General features: G+C 34.8%; 2 protein-coding genes across 2 annotated transcripts; both read right to left on the bottom strand.

The window, feature by feature from the left end:
* Positions 1–509: 509 nt before the first annotated feature.
* Positions 510–1,019, bottom strand: LOC117173831. The gene has a single exon (XM_033362476.1). It carries the CDS (start codon positions 1,017–1,019, stop codon positions 510–512), a length of 510 nt encoding a protein of 169 aa, XP_033218367.1.
* Positions 1,020–3,160: 2,141 nt separating this feature from the next.
* Positions 3,161–4,000, bottom strand: LOC117173830. The gene has a single exon (XM_033362475.1). The coding sequence runs from the start codon at positions 3,998–4,000 to the stop codon at positions 3,161–3,163; it is 840 nt and encodes a 279-aa protein (XP_033218366.1).
* Between the last annotated feature and the right edge of the window lie 13,400 nt (positions 4,001–17,400).

The raw sequence follows: 17,400 nt of genomic DNA, 5'->3' as shown, positions 1-17,400 counted from the left end.
TATAGAGCTCCAAGGAGATTATGTTGAAAAATAAAAAAAAATGTACCCAAAAAAAATTGTTTTTATACTTCATTCTAAGGACTTATTGAACTACCCTTGTACCTCCTGTGGGTACTCTTTACGGGGCCTAATATACCTACTGACTACTTTCGCCTCCGGTTTATCGCGGAAGGTTACCCTTTTGCGCGGATTAGCCTTGGAACTACCTGCTCCATTGGATCGTTCCTTAACTTTATTCTTCTTTATTGCTAGAACCGATTTGGTTTAGTTCGGCGCAGGATGCTCTGTATGAATCTGCTGCGTTTCGTCTCGCTGGGCTCGTCTGTATTTGTCGGCACGTTTTCACCGGCGTTATTTGGGTTGTCCGTGTTAATAGTTAACATTTCTTCCTCAGTATTATGGAGGGCGACTTGTTTGGGTCTCTCGTGTACCTGCGCTTTAGTAACCACAATTCTTCCTGCCGGAAGTTGTTCAATGATGGTATGAGTAAGTGCTCGATTAGCATCCGGCTAGGTACTCTCCTCAGCTTTTGCTCCCCCGCTGCCCTCTTCGCCCGTCTGATCGACGTTATTTTTGCAATTTGGAGGTGTATAATGGGCGGGTTTGAGTAGTTCGATGTTTACCGTTTTGTTGGACCCATTGACATCGATTACGAATGTCTTTCCGTCCGCAAGTCGTGATACATCTTTATGTGGTCCTGAATACGGTCTAATTAGAGGGGGTTTCACTGCCTTGATCAGTAGGAATACATGGGAACAGGTGGATAGATCCTTGAAAATGAAAGGTTTTATCGCCTTTTTGTGGTCGATCGGAATTGGTTTTACCCTACCGATGTACTCTTGTAATTCTTTGAGGAACTGATGCTGTTGCGATTCGAACTGAGGTCCTTGGTCGGTGGTTACGTAAATTGGTGCGCCGTATCGCGATACCCAATTTTCGTAAAACGCCCTCGCAACTTTTGGTGCGGATATTTCCTCAAGGGGAATTGCTTCTGGCCATCGCGAGTACCTGTCTATCATAGGTAGGATATACCTGTATCCATTCCAATTTGGTAACGATCCTACTATGTCTATATGAAAATGGTCAAACCGGCCATTAGGGGCAGCGAAATGGTCCGGAAGGAATTTGTTATGACGCGTTATTTTTGACTACTGGCAATTGATGCATTGTTTACACCACTTCGCGATGTCCCTGCACATATCCGGCCATACGTACTGTTGACGGAATAGCCTGTCCGTGACTCTAGCGCTAGGATGAGCTGCGGAATGGAATAATTGAAAGACCTCTTTTTGCAAAGCTTCACGCAAATAAGGGCGTATCGTCTGATCGCGTATGTCACAATGAAAAGGGACATGATCTTCTCTCACCGTCAACTTTTTGAGTTTAAAGGTATGATTTGGATCTAGCAATATTGCTTTGAGCTGTTCATCGGCTGCTTGCTCTTGCGAAATGTGTATCGCGTCGAACAGAGTAGGCAGTCTGAACGCATCGATCCTCGCAAGTACTTTTTGTACGTCGGATTGTGCTGTGAGACCCTGGAAGCTCCAATCGAAAATCGTTGGAGAGCAGAAAGCGTCGATTTGCGATAGTGTGTTAGCGACTACGTTGTCTTTTCCGGCCATGTGGAGAATTTGCGCATTGTATTGAGCAATGAACGAGAGTTGTCGTTTGCGGACTTTCGGCGATTTTTCGCAATCCTGAACCATGGCGTACTGTAGGGGTTTGTGGTCGGTGAAAATTTTAAATTCTCGACCTTCCACATAATAATGGAAGTGCTTTACCGCTGAGTGGATCGCCGTTAATTCGCGGTCATACGTCGAGTAATTTCTCTGCGCGTCGTTCAACGTATGGGAATAAAATGCCACTGGTTGCCAACAACCGTTAGAAAATTGCTCTAGGGCCGCCCCCATTGCGGTATCAGACGCATCTGAGACTAGACGAATTTCCGCATTTTCGTCCGGGAAAGACATGTATGTTATATCCGCTAGCCCGTTTTTGCATTTCTCAAAAGCTTCCTCCGCTTCTTCTGTCCATGTGATCGGCGTTTTTTTAGCGTTTTTCAAAAACGCGTGCAAGGGAGCTTGTATGTGTGCCGCGAGTGGTAGACATCTACGATAAAAATTTACCATTCCCAAAAACCTGCACATTTCATCCACGTTGGATGGTTTTGGGAATTCTTTGATGGCGCTAACCTTTTCCGGCGTTCGTTTAAATCTCTGCTCGTTGACAAGGTGCCCTAAGAAGGTAAGTTCTGGCACACCTATTTGGCACTTTTCGGTGTTGAGTTTCAGGTGGAACTTCTCGAGTCGGTCCAAGACTGCCTGGAGATGTTCCTCATGCTCCTCGGTAGACGAGGATGCTATGAAGATGTCATCGATAAAAACAAGGACGAAATCTAGGCCGCTCAGCGCTTTGTCGATATATCGTTGAAATGATTGCGTTACGTTCCTGAACCCGAAACTCATCACGAGGAATTCGAAAAGGCCAAAAGGTGTGATGACTGCAGTTTTGGCAATATCCTCTGGAGCAATTGGGATTTGGTGGAATGCTTTCTGCAAGTCAACAGCCGAAAAGATCTTTTTTCCTTTTAAGAGGGTTGGGAAATCATGTAGGTGTGGGACCGGGTATTGATCGGGTACTGTGAGCGCGTTCAATCTCCTGTAGTCACCACAGATTCTCCACTCGCCGTTTTTCTTAAGGGTCATGTAAATGGGGCTAGCACAAGGGCTGTTGGAAGGTCGACAAATACCCTGCTCGATCATTTATTTAAATTGATCCTTAGCTGCTTCCAGTTTTTGAGGGGCTAGTCGCTGCGCTCTTTGAGCTAGGGTAGGGCCTGAGGTTTTGATGTAGTGATACACCCCTCGGTCCTTAATCGCCTCCATTTGCTCCACGCTAGTTTCTCCGTCTACGAGTCTCCGCATTCTCAAATGTGGTAGAAGGTGGTAATAGCTTAGAGCGTCGCCTCCTAGGATGGGGTATAGAACATCCGCTGTGATAAAATTCCAAGTTACGGTTCTCGGTAACCCAATTTGTAGCTCGCGGCGCGAAATACCGTAGGTGTTAATTAGGTTGTAATTTGCCTCGTAAAGTTTCAGTCCCATAGGCTTTGCGATGCAATTAGCGGGTGTTGGAATTAGTGAGAGTTCAGCGCCCGTGTCTATGAGGAACAATTGCCCGGATTTGTTTCGGGCTCTGCTTGTTCCCAGGCATTAGAAAGCGCGCTGACACGTCTCGTGTTCTTATTTACAATTTCGTGGACCTTCTCCGCGCGTTCCACGAGTTTCTTCTCATCCGACTCGTCGTCGATGAGGACCCAGATGTCAATCGGTAGACGTTCCTTCCAGACCGTTATGATCGTGCTGCGTGGAACTGACCCTGCCGCTAGCTCGAACATGTCCTGGTGGAAGGTGGACGGTTTTCGCTGTCCCATCTCAGAGTATTTAAAAAGTCTGTCTAGCTTTTGCTCTGCGGTTTCGGAAAATTCTTTCAAGAGGGCTTTTTTTAGCTGATCGTACTTTCCGTCAGCGCTAGGATTTTTAAATACGCTGGCTATACTGCGCGTTGTCTCCGTGTCTAGACTATTCATTATATTAAATAGCTTTTCCTCATCTCTAGTTATACCGCGGCAGAGGAATTGCGTCTCCATTAACGCGAACCAAGTTTCCGGATCGTGCTTCCAGAAGGGTAAGCACTTTATTTCGCCCACGTTAGAACTGATAAGGTTAGCGTTTTGGGCCTGTAAATGTGTTGTAGACACGTTGGGACTCACGTCTGTGCTGGGGTGTACGTTACAGTGTGAAGGGGATCCGGTTACATTTTCCGCGACGTTAAGCACGATTCTCTGAAAGAGGTTAGAAAGTTGCTGGATTTGTATCGAGAGTCCCTGTACCTGCGTTTTGAGGCTCTTTATTTTCTCGTTCGAATCCGCGGCGTCATTACGGTCTTGCAGCTGCTTCGCGTTTTCCTCCTGCTTTTCCGATTCTCCGTTACTTGCCATTTTTATCGCGTACGATCTACCACTACGAGTTACTTTTCCTGGGTTAACCGAGGTACTGGGGAGCATGTGACACGGTAGGCTCGGTTATCGCGAATGAGAACAAAAATATTTTTATATGTCTGACAGGAAAAGTTCCCCTTGGTTGAAAATATTGTACTAAAGCACAGGTACGATACGAAATGCGAGGTCGTATATATCATTACGATATTATCAGTGCCTAAAAACATAATCGGAAAGTTTGAAATTGTGGTACAATATTTATATAATGACCTTTTGTTTAGGTAACAAATATTCTGTCCAAATTCGGTTCTCTACTCTGTAGGAGGCAGGGGAGGTAAAAACAATGCAGTCGTAGAACCTCAAAATACATATTCAACTATTTGAATCGTGATCATTGTGACAGGTGGAAAAAAAGGTAACATTCTCGTTTCCTGTAGTTGGAGGTATTTAGATTGCGGGGATTTACTAACCACAAATATTTCGTTTATAACATTTTCTGACGCTATATGTTTGTATAGTCCTCACTGCTATGATTCAAATCTAGAGCAAATTATTACTTCACTTAAACGGACAATAGAAAAACCAAAATGTTACTTTTTCTAAATGACTTGTTGTGTAAACACTCACAAAAGTTTTTAGAACAAGTTAAAATTTAAGTTGTAAACTCTCGGGAATTCGATTTTAAAAACATTGATAAAAGATGTAGCAGCTATTAGTTAAACAAGTTAAAATAATCTAGATCAATATACAGAAATGCTGTACAACGTCATGAAGTTTGGCAGTGGGTTGTTGTGCGTGTCATCGCGTCACCGCGTTACACAGTTGGATTTTTCGTAAAAGTTATATAAAAAGCGTATCTTATATACCATAAAATTACTTTTGAGGTCAATGAAGACGAGTTGTCCGATGTACCATTCAAAAACATAGTTAGTTGGGCCTGTGGGTTTGTATAAATATAAAGTGCGTCCTTGTGTCGTTCCTTTGAAGTGGCGGTCATCTGGCAAAAAGAATTAAAATTTCCAGAAAATATTTCCGTCGCAGGCCACATATTCTCTTAGATTGGTTAAAATTTCCATTTTTATTAAGATTTCTATTTGTCAGCTGTGTATCAGAGTGTGCGTCTGTTTATTGAATGTGACGCCAAGCCAAGTCGCGAGATTTCAAAGTCGGGGTCACCATTATAGGCTATTCCATATAAAACTCTTAGTACTTCAGATAGCCCTTTATCAAGGGTTCAAGTAAAACACCACTTGATTAATAATATATAAAATACTGTTTATTGGTATACTCCCTATGTAGGTAGGGCCTACACTTTGACCAATCGGCGCAAGATCTCGAGCGCGGGAGATTTGGAAACCGAATTAAAATCGCCTATATAGTACTTTTTTGCATTACACAAATGTAAGACGGGTTACAGTTTATGCTAGAGTCTATATAATTATATTCCCTATGACTACACAGTAAACTTCCTTACTGTATATGATGTTCCGTTCAATTTAAATAAATATATACATTATATTAAATAATATTAAATCTATTTTCTCATTTATTAGTGTTCTCATCGACTTTTTACCAAATTATTCCCTCAAACATTTTAATTACAATTACTATTACTTAAAAAAAATATTTTCTTCGAAACTTGAAATTGTTTAGATTTTGAAGGTACAAAGATTCTTTACTGTGCAAATGAGGATGTAGTCTTACATATTTTTTAATTATTATTATTATTATTATTATTATTATTATTCTATTTATATTGGATGTAAGTGATATATTTTTTATTAATTTTCTGATCAAGTATATGTTTTAAATATTTTTGTAATTGATTTCATAAATATTATTATTTTTTTTATTAGCTACAATAATCATTTTAACAATAAATAATAATTTTTTTAACTAGAACAAATAATAAAATCATTAATATCAGCAAAATAAATCATAGAAATATGAAGTTTAAACTGATTTCGAAATGTATTTAAAAATTAAATTTTATTCATATTAAATTACATATTTTCATGACTTTTTCTTTTTTAAAATAATTAGTATTAGTTACTCTGATTTTTTCATATATATTTTTTTGTTTATTTGAAAACAGCATCAAGTTTTCAATTATTTTTGCTTTTTCTTAAAGGCATGTGATACATTATGATATCACGTATTACCGACCGTCCCATGTTATTTTTTTACGCCAATTTAAAAATAGGGAAATTAAAATATCGAGCTAATTTTTTTTAAATGATAGGTATAATTATGGGTCAGATCTGACTGGTCATTTAAAGTTGCTGTATTATTGATAAATATTAATTTTTAATGTTTACAATATTTAGCACAGAGCCTTCCCTATTGCAAACACCTATACAGGTCACTAATAGGATTCTATATAAGGATCCTATAAGTAACCTATATAGGATCCTATATAGGGCCGCCTATATAGGTCAGTATAGGAGCCACCTATAGGAAATGAAACAGCTTCCTGCATAGGGCACTATATAGAATCCTATTACTGACCTATATAGGACAGATGATAAACCGGAAGTGTTGCGCAGTAGTTTCATATAGCAGATACAACTGCGCAGTAATTATTTCTGACTATGCGATTGCCTAGTGGTAGGAACCGTTATAGGTTCTTATATGGATTCTAACGTAGGAAGAAGGAATTCATACCCTTACAATAGAATCATTTAGGATTCTAAAAAGGATCTTATGCAGGAAGCTGTTTCATTTCCTATAGGTGGCACCTATACTAACCTATATAGGTAACCCTATATAGTATCCTATATAGGTCACTTATAGGATCCTTATATAGAATCCTATTAGTTATCTTTACAGGCACCTATATAGGTATTTGCAGTAGGATTGTATTTCAATTTATTTGAATATTGAGAAAGCAACTTCAGAATAAGATGCGAGCGCCACCTAGCAGTTGTGTTTGCTAGGAGAAGCGCCCTTCCGGTTTCGTACAGACTGAGTCGGTAACGATGATAGAATTTTAAATTTTGTAATGTGACTACATGTCTAAATAAAAAAATATTCGCAAACATGTGCTGCCACCTTCTACTTTATGAAACCTCAGATTTCTCTGATAGTGTAATTGGTAGCCTTTTTGTGAATTCTTTGTAACCATCCGTATTTTTTTATGATTCTTTCAATTCTTTTAAATTCTTTGAATTCTTTGAAATCTTCTAATTCTTTGAATTCTTTTGAATTGTTTAAATTCTTCTTAATTCTTTGAGTTCTTTGAATTCTTTGAATACTTTTGAATTCTTTTGAATACTTTCCAATTCTCTTAATTCTTCTGAATCCGTTTAAAATGCATCAACATGCAAATAAGGAATCACTTATTCCTTCACAAAAAATGCAGTATTTTAGAGTAAATTTATAATTCAGATGCTTCAAGTTAATTTTATTTATTTACAAAAACTATGATAATTATTCTTACTCACAAAGGAAAGGGGACCGCCCTCATTCACCCTCTAGATTTCCATGCGTTAAAATGTAGAACACGTTTTTTTATGATACATTGACAACTTTTGGATTCTTTGAATTTTTCTAAATCATTGGAATTCATTTGAGTTCTTTTAATTCTTCGAAATCATTTGAGTTCATTTTCATTTTGTGTATTTTTTATAATTCTTTGCAATCCGTTGACTTTTGCATGTTTTGAATTTTTTCAAACCCTTATATTCAAGAATTAAGTATTGCTTAAAAATATTATTAACAACTTCAAACTAGGCAGATTTCATTTGAGATCTTTGAATACATACGTGGCCCTCCGCGAAGAAAGTGACCAAATGACAATGAAGGCAAGACATGAACAGGACTTAATCATTATCCGGCCAATTAAGGCGAGGTATATGCAGGACTTAGTAAATATCCGGTCAATTAAGGCAAGGAATGAACAGTACTTAGTAAATATCCGGCCAATTAAGGCAAGACATTATCAGAACTAAGTCAATATCCGACCAATTAAGACAAGGCATGTGCAGCGCTTAGTAAATATCCGGCTAATTAAGGCAAGACATGAGTAGGACTTAGTAAATATCCGGTCAATTAAGGCAAGACATGTGTAGGACTTAGTCAATATCCAGCGAATTAAGGAAAGGCATGTGCAGGACTCAGTAAATATCCGGCCAATTAAGACAAAATATGTGCAGCACTTAGTAAATATTTAGCCAATTAAGGCAAGGTATTAGCAGGACTTAGTAAATATCCGGCAAATTAAGGCAAGCCATGGGTATGACTTAATAACTATACAGCCAATTAAGGCAAGACATAAGCAGAACTTAGCTAATATCCGGACAATTAAGGCAAGAAATCGGCAGGGCTTAATCAATAGCCGGTCAATTAAGGCAAGCCATGTACAGGACTTAGTAAATAGCCGGCCAATTAAGGTGAGCCATGAGCAGGACTTAGTAAATATCCGGCCAATTAAGGAAAGACATGAGCAGGACTTAGCCAATATCCGGCCAATTTAGGCAAGATATGTGCATGACTTAGTTAATATCTCGCCATTGAAAGCAAGACAGATTTCACTTTTTTGTATATGCAATTTAAATAGCCAAAGCCTCGCACTTACCTTGTAAATAATCGAGGTCGCTTGAACCGTTTCCAATTAAAATATATAATTTTACGCAATATACTAGACTGGATACTCGTGCACTGCCCTTCCGAGTCGACAGAGTTTGAAAGGGCGGTTAGGAAAAACACAAGAGTTATATATATTTTTAATGTATTCTTTATTACTTTTTATACACCCTTTTCTTGAAGAAACTTATATTGCTTATTTTTTTAAATATCATAGTCTATAAATAAGAACCTAAAAATAACATATCAAAATATAACATATGGGGTCATATGGCACACTGCGTACTATGCCACACAGGCTAATGTGGATTTCTGAAATGTTGACATCACACAGTGGACAGTTGTATGAAACTGTGTCTCAAAATCGTGCAGCTTCAGATAAGAATTACCTGGAGGGAAACTTCTTATTTCAATTCAAGAAGAATCTTTATCTAATACAGGAAAACTATAGAGAAAACTAAAATAAATGGCTTACTTTGTAAATGTATGTTGAAGTTAGTATTGTCGGCAAAAAATTTGGTTTATTCGTTATCGCGGATACTTGGATGTTAGATATAAGTGAAAACTTCAAATAGCGTGTCCAACATGACAAACGGAAATTTGAAAAAGAAAACTGAATTGACTCAACATTACAACTGCGAGTTTTTTTTATCGCTAATTCCAAACTTCACATTTCAAGATACAAAGCGGTGCACCCAATATTGCGGATAAAAAATTTAAGAAAAAAAACAACAAAATAACAAAATTTCACTACAAATTTTCTTTTGGCTGTTTTTCAAGACGCTTTTTTTTAAATCCACAGACAAACTTTAAAAATTGAAAATAAAGAATCGAAATTGTAAAAACAACAACAATTTTTCTCTAAGTAGTTACCTGGCGTTTTCTGGGAAGTTGATTTTAAATCCAAAGTAAAATTCCGATAAGTAGGTGTGTAGAGGATAGCACCCTACAATATACATAAATACGTACATTAATTCTGACGTCAGAATCCTAATCAGCAACCCCAAAAACTTCCATGAAGTAAGTTTCGTCTCAAATATAAATCAAGTTTGCGAATTTGAACTAAAAGTTTCGCCATTTTGGATTTTGCTATTTTAAATTCAGAATCATAATCATCTATCCCAAAGACCTATGAGTAACTATTGATCAGAGGAATTAATCCACGAGCAACGAAGCAAGGGGAAGGGGGTTCTAGATTTTTAGAACAAACTAGAATCCCCGTATTGTTTATTTAAATAAGCCTGTTCGTTCTGATACACTGCTGCCGAAATTGCTGATTAATCTATCTAGCGATCACCTCAGGCGAAGAGTTTGACAAAATCATTATATATTAAGCTCTCCACTCGGTCCCATTATTAAGCAAGATCTTTTGTTTCAGCGTAATTCACTTAAGTGCCACTCCTCCTCATGCATTTCTTTTAAACTATTTGTCGCGACATTCTTCCGTCCTGGCATACCTTTTTAGCTTCCTTACGATCGGCCTTTTTTATTTTGACTAAAATTAATTTATATGTGTAGAACTTAAAAATTAATACCTCAGCGTCTGTGTTGATATTAATAATATTAATCCTTCGTTTACATACTTGTTTTTCCTACTTTTCGTTTAGACACAAGGGACTTTGAAGTCCTATTTAGTTTTGAACTGCTTCTGGCTTTTAAAAATGTGGTAAAATTCAGGGTTATGTTTGGAGGTGTCTACTATACGATCCGATTGTTGCTAGTGTCACATGTTACAAACTTTTTAAAATGAAAATTGAAATTTGGCAAAAATATAAACAAAATCGATACTTGTTAAAAATGCATAATTTTGCAACAAATGAATTTAAAAAAAAATCGTTGCAGGGTTTGAAAGCTTAGACAATGGGCTTCGAGAAAAATATAGACCCATTGGCGTGGGCTTAAAAAGTTGATTTGAAGGCCTGGAAATTGAGGATATTTTACAGTGATTCATGCAGGCCATTCCATAGAGAAAGTAGGTTATTGAATGGTAATCCATATTGATTGTACAAAAATAGACAGGAATTACATGAAAACTTTATGTTGCTCATATAAATTCCAGAAAATATAAAATAAAGCAAAATAATTAATATTCACTATCTTGTCAAAACACACACGCGGTTTACACACAAAGACTTTTATGTGACTGTATGCACTTTTACCTCGCACCGCTCAAGGGTTAACTGACAAACTGAAGCGCCACTGACAGGACCTGACCCTATCACTACCTAAGATTTTTTAGAGAGGGGAACCGAACTTCCCTACTTTCCCGAACACAAGGTACTCCATTTTTAAAAATCGTTTGTGCGTTTTTCAAATTTCACGTTTGAGTTTCGGGATACGATCCCTAAGCCGGTACCTCTGGAAATTTGTCTTCGCGCTTACCAAGGTTTGAGCGGTTTGGATCCCACTCTAAATTGTGTGTCTCTAGTATGAAGTGAGTTGTAACCCAGGTCAAAATAGAATTTACATTATCATAATGCAAGTAGGGAAAACCTTGCTATATGGGGTCACTAATTTTTTTAAAATTCTTTCTGAACTTTTATAGAAAATTTATGAGAAAAACGTCACTCTACGCCATACTTCTTTCAATATATCTTCAAATATCATCATATCTTTTGTCGCGCTCACAAGGTACTTTTTTCGTGTTCAAAGGGTAAGAATTTCCAGACAAAATCCTTTAATCTTCAAAAAGATTCTATTTAAATACAACAGAACTCTTATCAATTTAAAAAGTCCGCCCGCTACTCGGGCAGTCTCATCGCGCTCTGCACCCGCGTCTCGCAAGTTTGAGCGCGTCTAGGGCGTGTGACTTTTGGCTTTCGCGCTGAGCGCTCGATCATCTATTTACCTCGGGTTAAACGCTCGGTCTTTTTATTTTCCCCACATTTTTGCAGTGACCTTTCAAAATTAAAGGTCAAAGCATCAACAACTGTAATTTGGCAAGTGTGAATTCTATTTTTTAAAAGCTCCTTCGGTTTTATCGAACACATTTTGAATAGGTATCTCAGGCTTCGTACTCGAATTTGTCCGAAATGCGAACTTTTCTTGATCTAAAATGTATTTTATATTTATTTCACAGCTCGGTCCATAAATTCTTATCTGGATATTGTAAAATAAAGTACAAATTTTATTTTTCATGATTACTTTCATATTTGTTCTTTATGTTGCATTGATTGTTATTCTCAACTGCCCAGAAAAATGCATTTCTTCCATAAATGTATATAGTGATCATTCATAATATACAATGTTATGAAAAAGACGTATTTTTATTGTCTTTTTTTAAAGTTAAAAAAGTGCGCATTCCATAAAAATGAAACAATTTTCTTATTATATATTTTATAGCTAATAGTGATGTTTTCCATAAATTTGATTATTTTCACTGCTATTTTCAACGATTAAAATAAAAAATACTCATATTTAATACGCATACATACCCTGCGTCGTTAAGAAAATTTATTTATTTTAAATGTATTTTTATGACAAAAGTTTATAAAAAATTTGTAGATCTTTTGTTGTTGAATAATTTCTATCATTTAATTTTATCTCGTCTCTTTTGTGCTTTTTCCAAAATTTAATTATTTATATCTTTCATGTTATTTTTAAGACTAAAAGAAAAACTACCCGTCCTATGAAAAAATTATTTCTAACAAATTTGTAGCTCTTTTTTCGGCACGATACTTTTGTCTATTAATTTTTTTCATAGCTTGTTTCGTTTGTCCATACGCTTAATTCCTTCATTTTTACTTTTATTTTTTACGATTAAAACAAAAACTGCAGGTCCTATAAAAAGGTAATTGCTAACTTTAGATCTTTTTAAATGCAGAATTGTTGCCGATTCATCTTTTTTTCGTACCCTGCGTCGCTTTTCCACGAAAGATGTTTTCCTTTTTTGGTAATGTTTTTTTTCGTGATTAAAACAAAAACTACGCATCCTAGCAAAAAATTAATGATAAAAAAATTGAAGCTCTTTTTTGGATGAACACATTTCTTTATTTTTTGTTTTAATCCGCCAATTGCTACGAAAGTTATCGTGCTAACAGATTAAAAATCTACAGACACATTCGAGAAACCCTGTTTTTCAGGTTCAGAGGGTCTCAAAACGTGAACATTTATCAAAAACTGAGGATAAGGGGGAAAGGGGAGAAGTTACACAAATATAATAACTTCTCTATTGAGAATGTAGAAAAAAAAACAATTTTGCCATTAAATATATTCTTGCAACATGTGCAGTTTTTCATACATTTCAAAATATAGGCGAACCATTTTGTTAAATAAAAATTTATTGTAACTAGGGCCATTAGCCAGAGTCATTAGCGACTGAACTATGTAACATAAGAAAATCACGACACCGTTCAAAACGTCATTATGCCCAATTTTTAAATTTCACTCAGTGAAATTTATTATTTAAACAAATAGAACTTAAATATTGTACATTTTACAAATATTATTATTTTTCTCCGAAGAAAAGACTTAAGAGTAGAAGCTATCCATCAGAATTACTGCAGACGTATTTCAGCAACATGAATATTATCTTTAAGATTTAGGATAATTGTTATAAACAATTACTTTCATACGTGCTCAACCACAACAAAAAACTTTATCTTGAAGAAAAATGCCAAAATATCTCGTAAAAGTAGTATCGAGAATGGGAAATAAACATTGCTATTGTTATTAACAATAGCAATTTCAAAGCTTTGGAAGCATTTTAGAATATTAAAAATAATTATCAGGCATTTTCAAGAGTTTTGTAGAATTTCGTTATTTCCTTATTAAATGAACAATTTAATTACAGAGTTTTATAACCAACATTCTTATAGAAACTTGGTTTCTTTCATAAAAAATTATTTACAAATCAAATACATATATTATGCTAAGCAGGTTTTTTTCTAAATCTCATTTTTTTATAAAATAATTTTTGTTATTCTTTAATAAAGTATCAGATAAAATGTATAAGAAATTTTAAAGTATATGCATAAGTTTTTTCAATCTTATAACATTGGCGTTTCTTGATATTATCATTTAATGAAAACAAAATATTTTCTTAAGAATATTCAGCAAAGTAAAAAATCTGTCAGACTGTGATATTGCAACCTTAAATTATGATTTCTTCGCGAAAGGATATATTTTGGGATGAAACATTTTTTATTGATTTTTATAGGACTTAAACATATTGATTAATTTTACGAAAATTCCGTGGAAAAATTGAAAATTCAAATTTCAATCCAAATGACTCAAAATACAGGAAAAATTCGCGAAAATGAATGATAACTTTTAAAAGTTCTAAACAATTCTGTCTTAACAATTTGTTTATAGGACTTGACAATTAAGTGTAATTTTACGAAAATACCTTGAAAAAATATAATATTCAAATGTTGATTCAAACGACTCAAAATACAGGAAAAAGTATCGAAAAGGAATTATAAATTTTGAAAGTTCTGAATAATTTAATTTTTACCATTTTTGTATCGGACTTGAATATTCAGTTAGATTTTACAAAAATACCGTGGAAAATAGAAAATTCAAATTTCGATCCAAGTGATTCAATATTCATGAAAAAATCTCAAAGAAGGAATTATAATTTCTGAAAAGTACTGAATAATTTTATTAAACAAATTTTCTATTGGACTTGACAATTTACTTTCATTTTACGAAAATACGGTGGAAAAATAGAAAACTCAAATTTCGATCTGAACTATTGAAAATACAGGGGGAAAATCTCTACAAAGGTATTCTAATTTTTGACAATTTTACGAAAATTCTGTTGAAAATAGAACATTCAAATTTCGTTCCAAATAATTTAAAATTCGTGGACAAATCTCAAAAAGGAATCAAAACTTTTCAAAAGTCCTAAATAATAATTTTATTTTAACCATTTTTTTGGGAGGAGTCAACAATTTAGTTTAGTTTCACGAAAATACCGTGGCAAATTAGAAAATTTTAATTTTGATCCAAAAGTTTTAAATTGCAGGAAAAATCTCAATAAAGAAATTGCAACTTTTAACACTCCTAAACAATTTTATTTAAAATTTGTTTTGATTAGACTCAAAAATTTAGTGGAATTTAACAAAAATACCGTGATCAAATAGAAAATTCAAATTTCAATTTAAACGATTGAAAATACAGGAAAAATTCATAAATTATGAAAAGTCCTACAAAATTTAATTTTATCCATTTTTTTAGGGCTTGACAATGTAGCTTGATTTTACGAAAATACAGTGGAAAAATATAAAATTTAAATTTAAATCTAAACTATTTAAAATACAGGAAAATTCATATAAAAAGAATTATAATTTTTTAAAAGTCTTAAAAAAGTTATTTAATTTTTTTATTTTTTGGTAGGGCTTTTAATCTTAGTTTAATATTACGAAAATACAGTGGCCAAATGAAAAATTAAAATTTCGATCCAAACGATTTAAAATACTTGGAAAAATCTCAAAAAGGAATGATAACGTTTGAAACGTTCTAAAAAAATGTATTCATCCATTTTATATACGACTTGACAATTTATTTTAATTTTTCTGAAATACAGTGAAAAAATAGAACATTGAAATTTCGAATCAAATAATTAAAAATAAAGGAAAAAATCTCAAGAAACGAATTGAAATACAAGGAAAAATCTCAAAAAGGAATAATTATAACTTTTAAAAGTTCCTAAAAAATGTTATGTTAACCTTTTTTATTAGAAACAAATGAGAAAAGTACATTAATTTAACAAGTCAAAGTTTTAGGTATTCTACAAATTAGCAGGATTATATTATAGCCACAGCAAGCAAATTTTTTATTAAAATCATATTGATTCTTACCTTCAATCCCACCAAGTTTTGTATGCCTGACATTCCGTTTTAAAATCTATTTCTAACACTTCTAACATTTGAAACCAATTTATCTAGTTCAATTTGAAAATATCATATGCAACTTTACTATCTGAATTTAACAACTGTGGACAGTTTATCATCATAAATATTTTAATTATTCACCAATAGTTATCACAGACGTTTCTGGGATCTTTCAACGACTTCCCCGTTACCGGCGCAGTTTCTAGAGACTGGCCACTAAGCTTCTGTAACTTGGCGCTGTTATCCATTTCCATACATGCTTTTTCCGCTAGGGGAAAAACTCTTCTGCTATCTCGTCATCTTGCTTATTTACTGCATTTTAATTATTTGATTTCAATCAGAAATAATATTTTGTTAATTTTTATACAATACATACGCATTTCATCCCTAATTTCTTCTTTTTTGGTCAAGTGAAAATGCACCAGGCACTTGCAATTGGTCAATGAAAATTCCATGTGATCAGCTTTCATAATCAAATAATTTGAAATACAAGGTTTTGAGATGAACATTATAAATATTAAAAATATGTATTTAACCATAATATAGCAACTTTAAATGAGCAAACGGACATTCTTCATAATAATCACCTATCATTAAAAAAAAAATTAGACGATATTTAAATTTCCCGGGTTTTAAATGGGCGAAAAAAATAACATGAGACGGTCGGTAAATTATGATTTTTAACTTTATCACATGCCCTTAATGCAATTCAATGAAGCAGGCGGACCTTGTGATGAGCAGATATAACTCGCATTCTTGCCGCTACGAACAGCACCATCGGTAACATAAAATGCGCGGTTTTACAATTTGAAATAAATGTGATATAATGCGAGTACATTTGAATTGAGAATAAAATGTCTTTCGAAAAAAGATTGGCAAAGCAACAGTCGGGCAAGTCGACATAAAGAGAAAGAAAATATCTTTAACTATAAAGCATTCTTTTTGTAAATAAAATGTTGAGACTAGTATGATGAATGTGAACGAATGTATATTTAAGATTAAATTTTAGCATCATGTTCATTTTACGAAAGAAGTATTAACTTTCGACAGCAGTATGTATAATTTAGATTTTACTATCGAACACTCGACATAGAGTCGCCGTTTCGGCAATAAAATAAACCAATTTGAAAAGTGTCTCGGAAATTTTAGGTTTTGATATAGGACTCGATGACAGAACTCTTTATAAAAAAGTCACGCCTGAAATCTATCGCGCTCGCTGGATTTTCATGAGAACAGAGGATTACTGATTACGCAATCCATAGATGGGTTTAGGAGGCTAAGGAGAAATATAGAATTTTCGAGTAGGGATTAGGGCCAATATACTAGGCAGTCTGATAAGTCCCTGAAAAATGAAACACGGAGATGTTTTTTTGGCCAAAGTCGGTTTTATTTTTCAACATATACTCCATTAGGTCGATACAGCGAGTCCAACGATTTTCTAACTTTTTGATACCGTCCGAAAAGTACTCGATCGGAATGTCTCCAAAATACGCCTTAGTTTCAGCTATGAACTCCTCATTTGAGTAAAAACACTTACCGGTGAGCCATCTCTTCAGGTTAGGGAACAAGTAATAGTCGCTGGGGGCCAGGCCTGGTGAATACGGTGGCTGCGGAACCAATTCGAGGCCGATTTCATGCAATCTTGCTTGTGCAACTAAGCATGAATGAACAGGCGCATTGTCGTGATGATAAAGCGGCTTTTCTTCTTTAAATGCGGTCATTTTTTGCGATTTCGATTTTCAATCGGTCCAATAATGATGAATAGTATGCTCCGGTTATGGTTTTACCTTTTTAAAGATAGTCCACGAATATTATGCCATGTGCATCCCAAAATACGGAGGCCATAACCTTTTCGACCCATTGTTGCATTTTTGGACGTTTCGGAGCACATTGGCCCGGTGGAACCCACTGTTTTGCCTGTTGCGTTGACTCAGGAGTGTAGTAGTGGATCCAGGTTTCATCCATGGTTATGAATCGGCG

Source organism: Belonocnema kinseyi, chromosome 5 (assembly GCF_010883055.1).
Source record: "Belonocnema kinseyi isolate 2016_QV_RU_SX_M_011 chromosome 5, B_treatae_v1, whole genome shotgun sequence".
In the NCBI taxonomy this organism is placed as follows: domain Eukaryota; kingdom Metazoa; phylum Arthropoda; class Insecta; order Hymenoptera; family Cynipidae; genus Belonocnema; species Belonocnema kinseyi.
The sequence above is the reverse complement of the archived record's forward strand: the minus strand, read 5'-3'. Positions and strand labels throughout refer to the sequence as shown.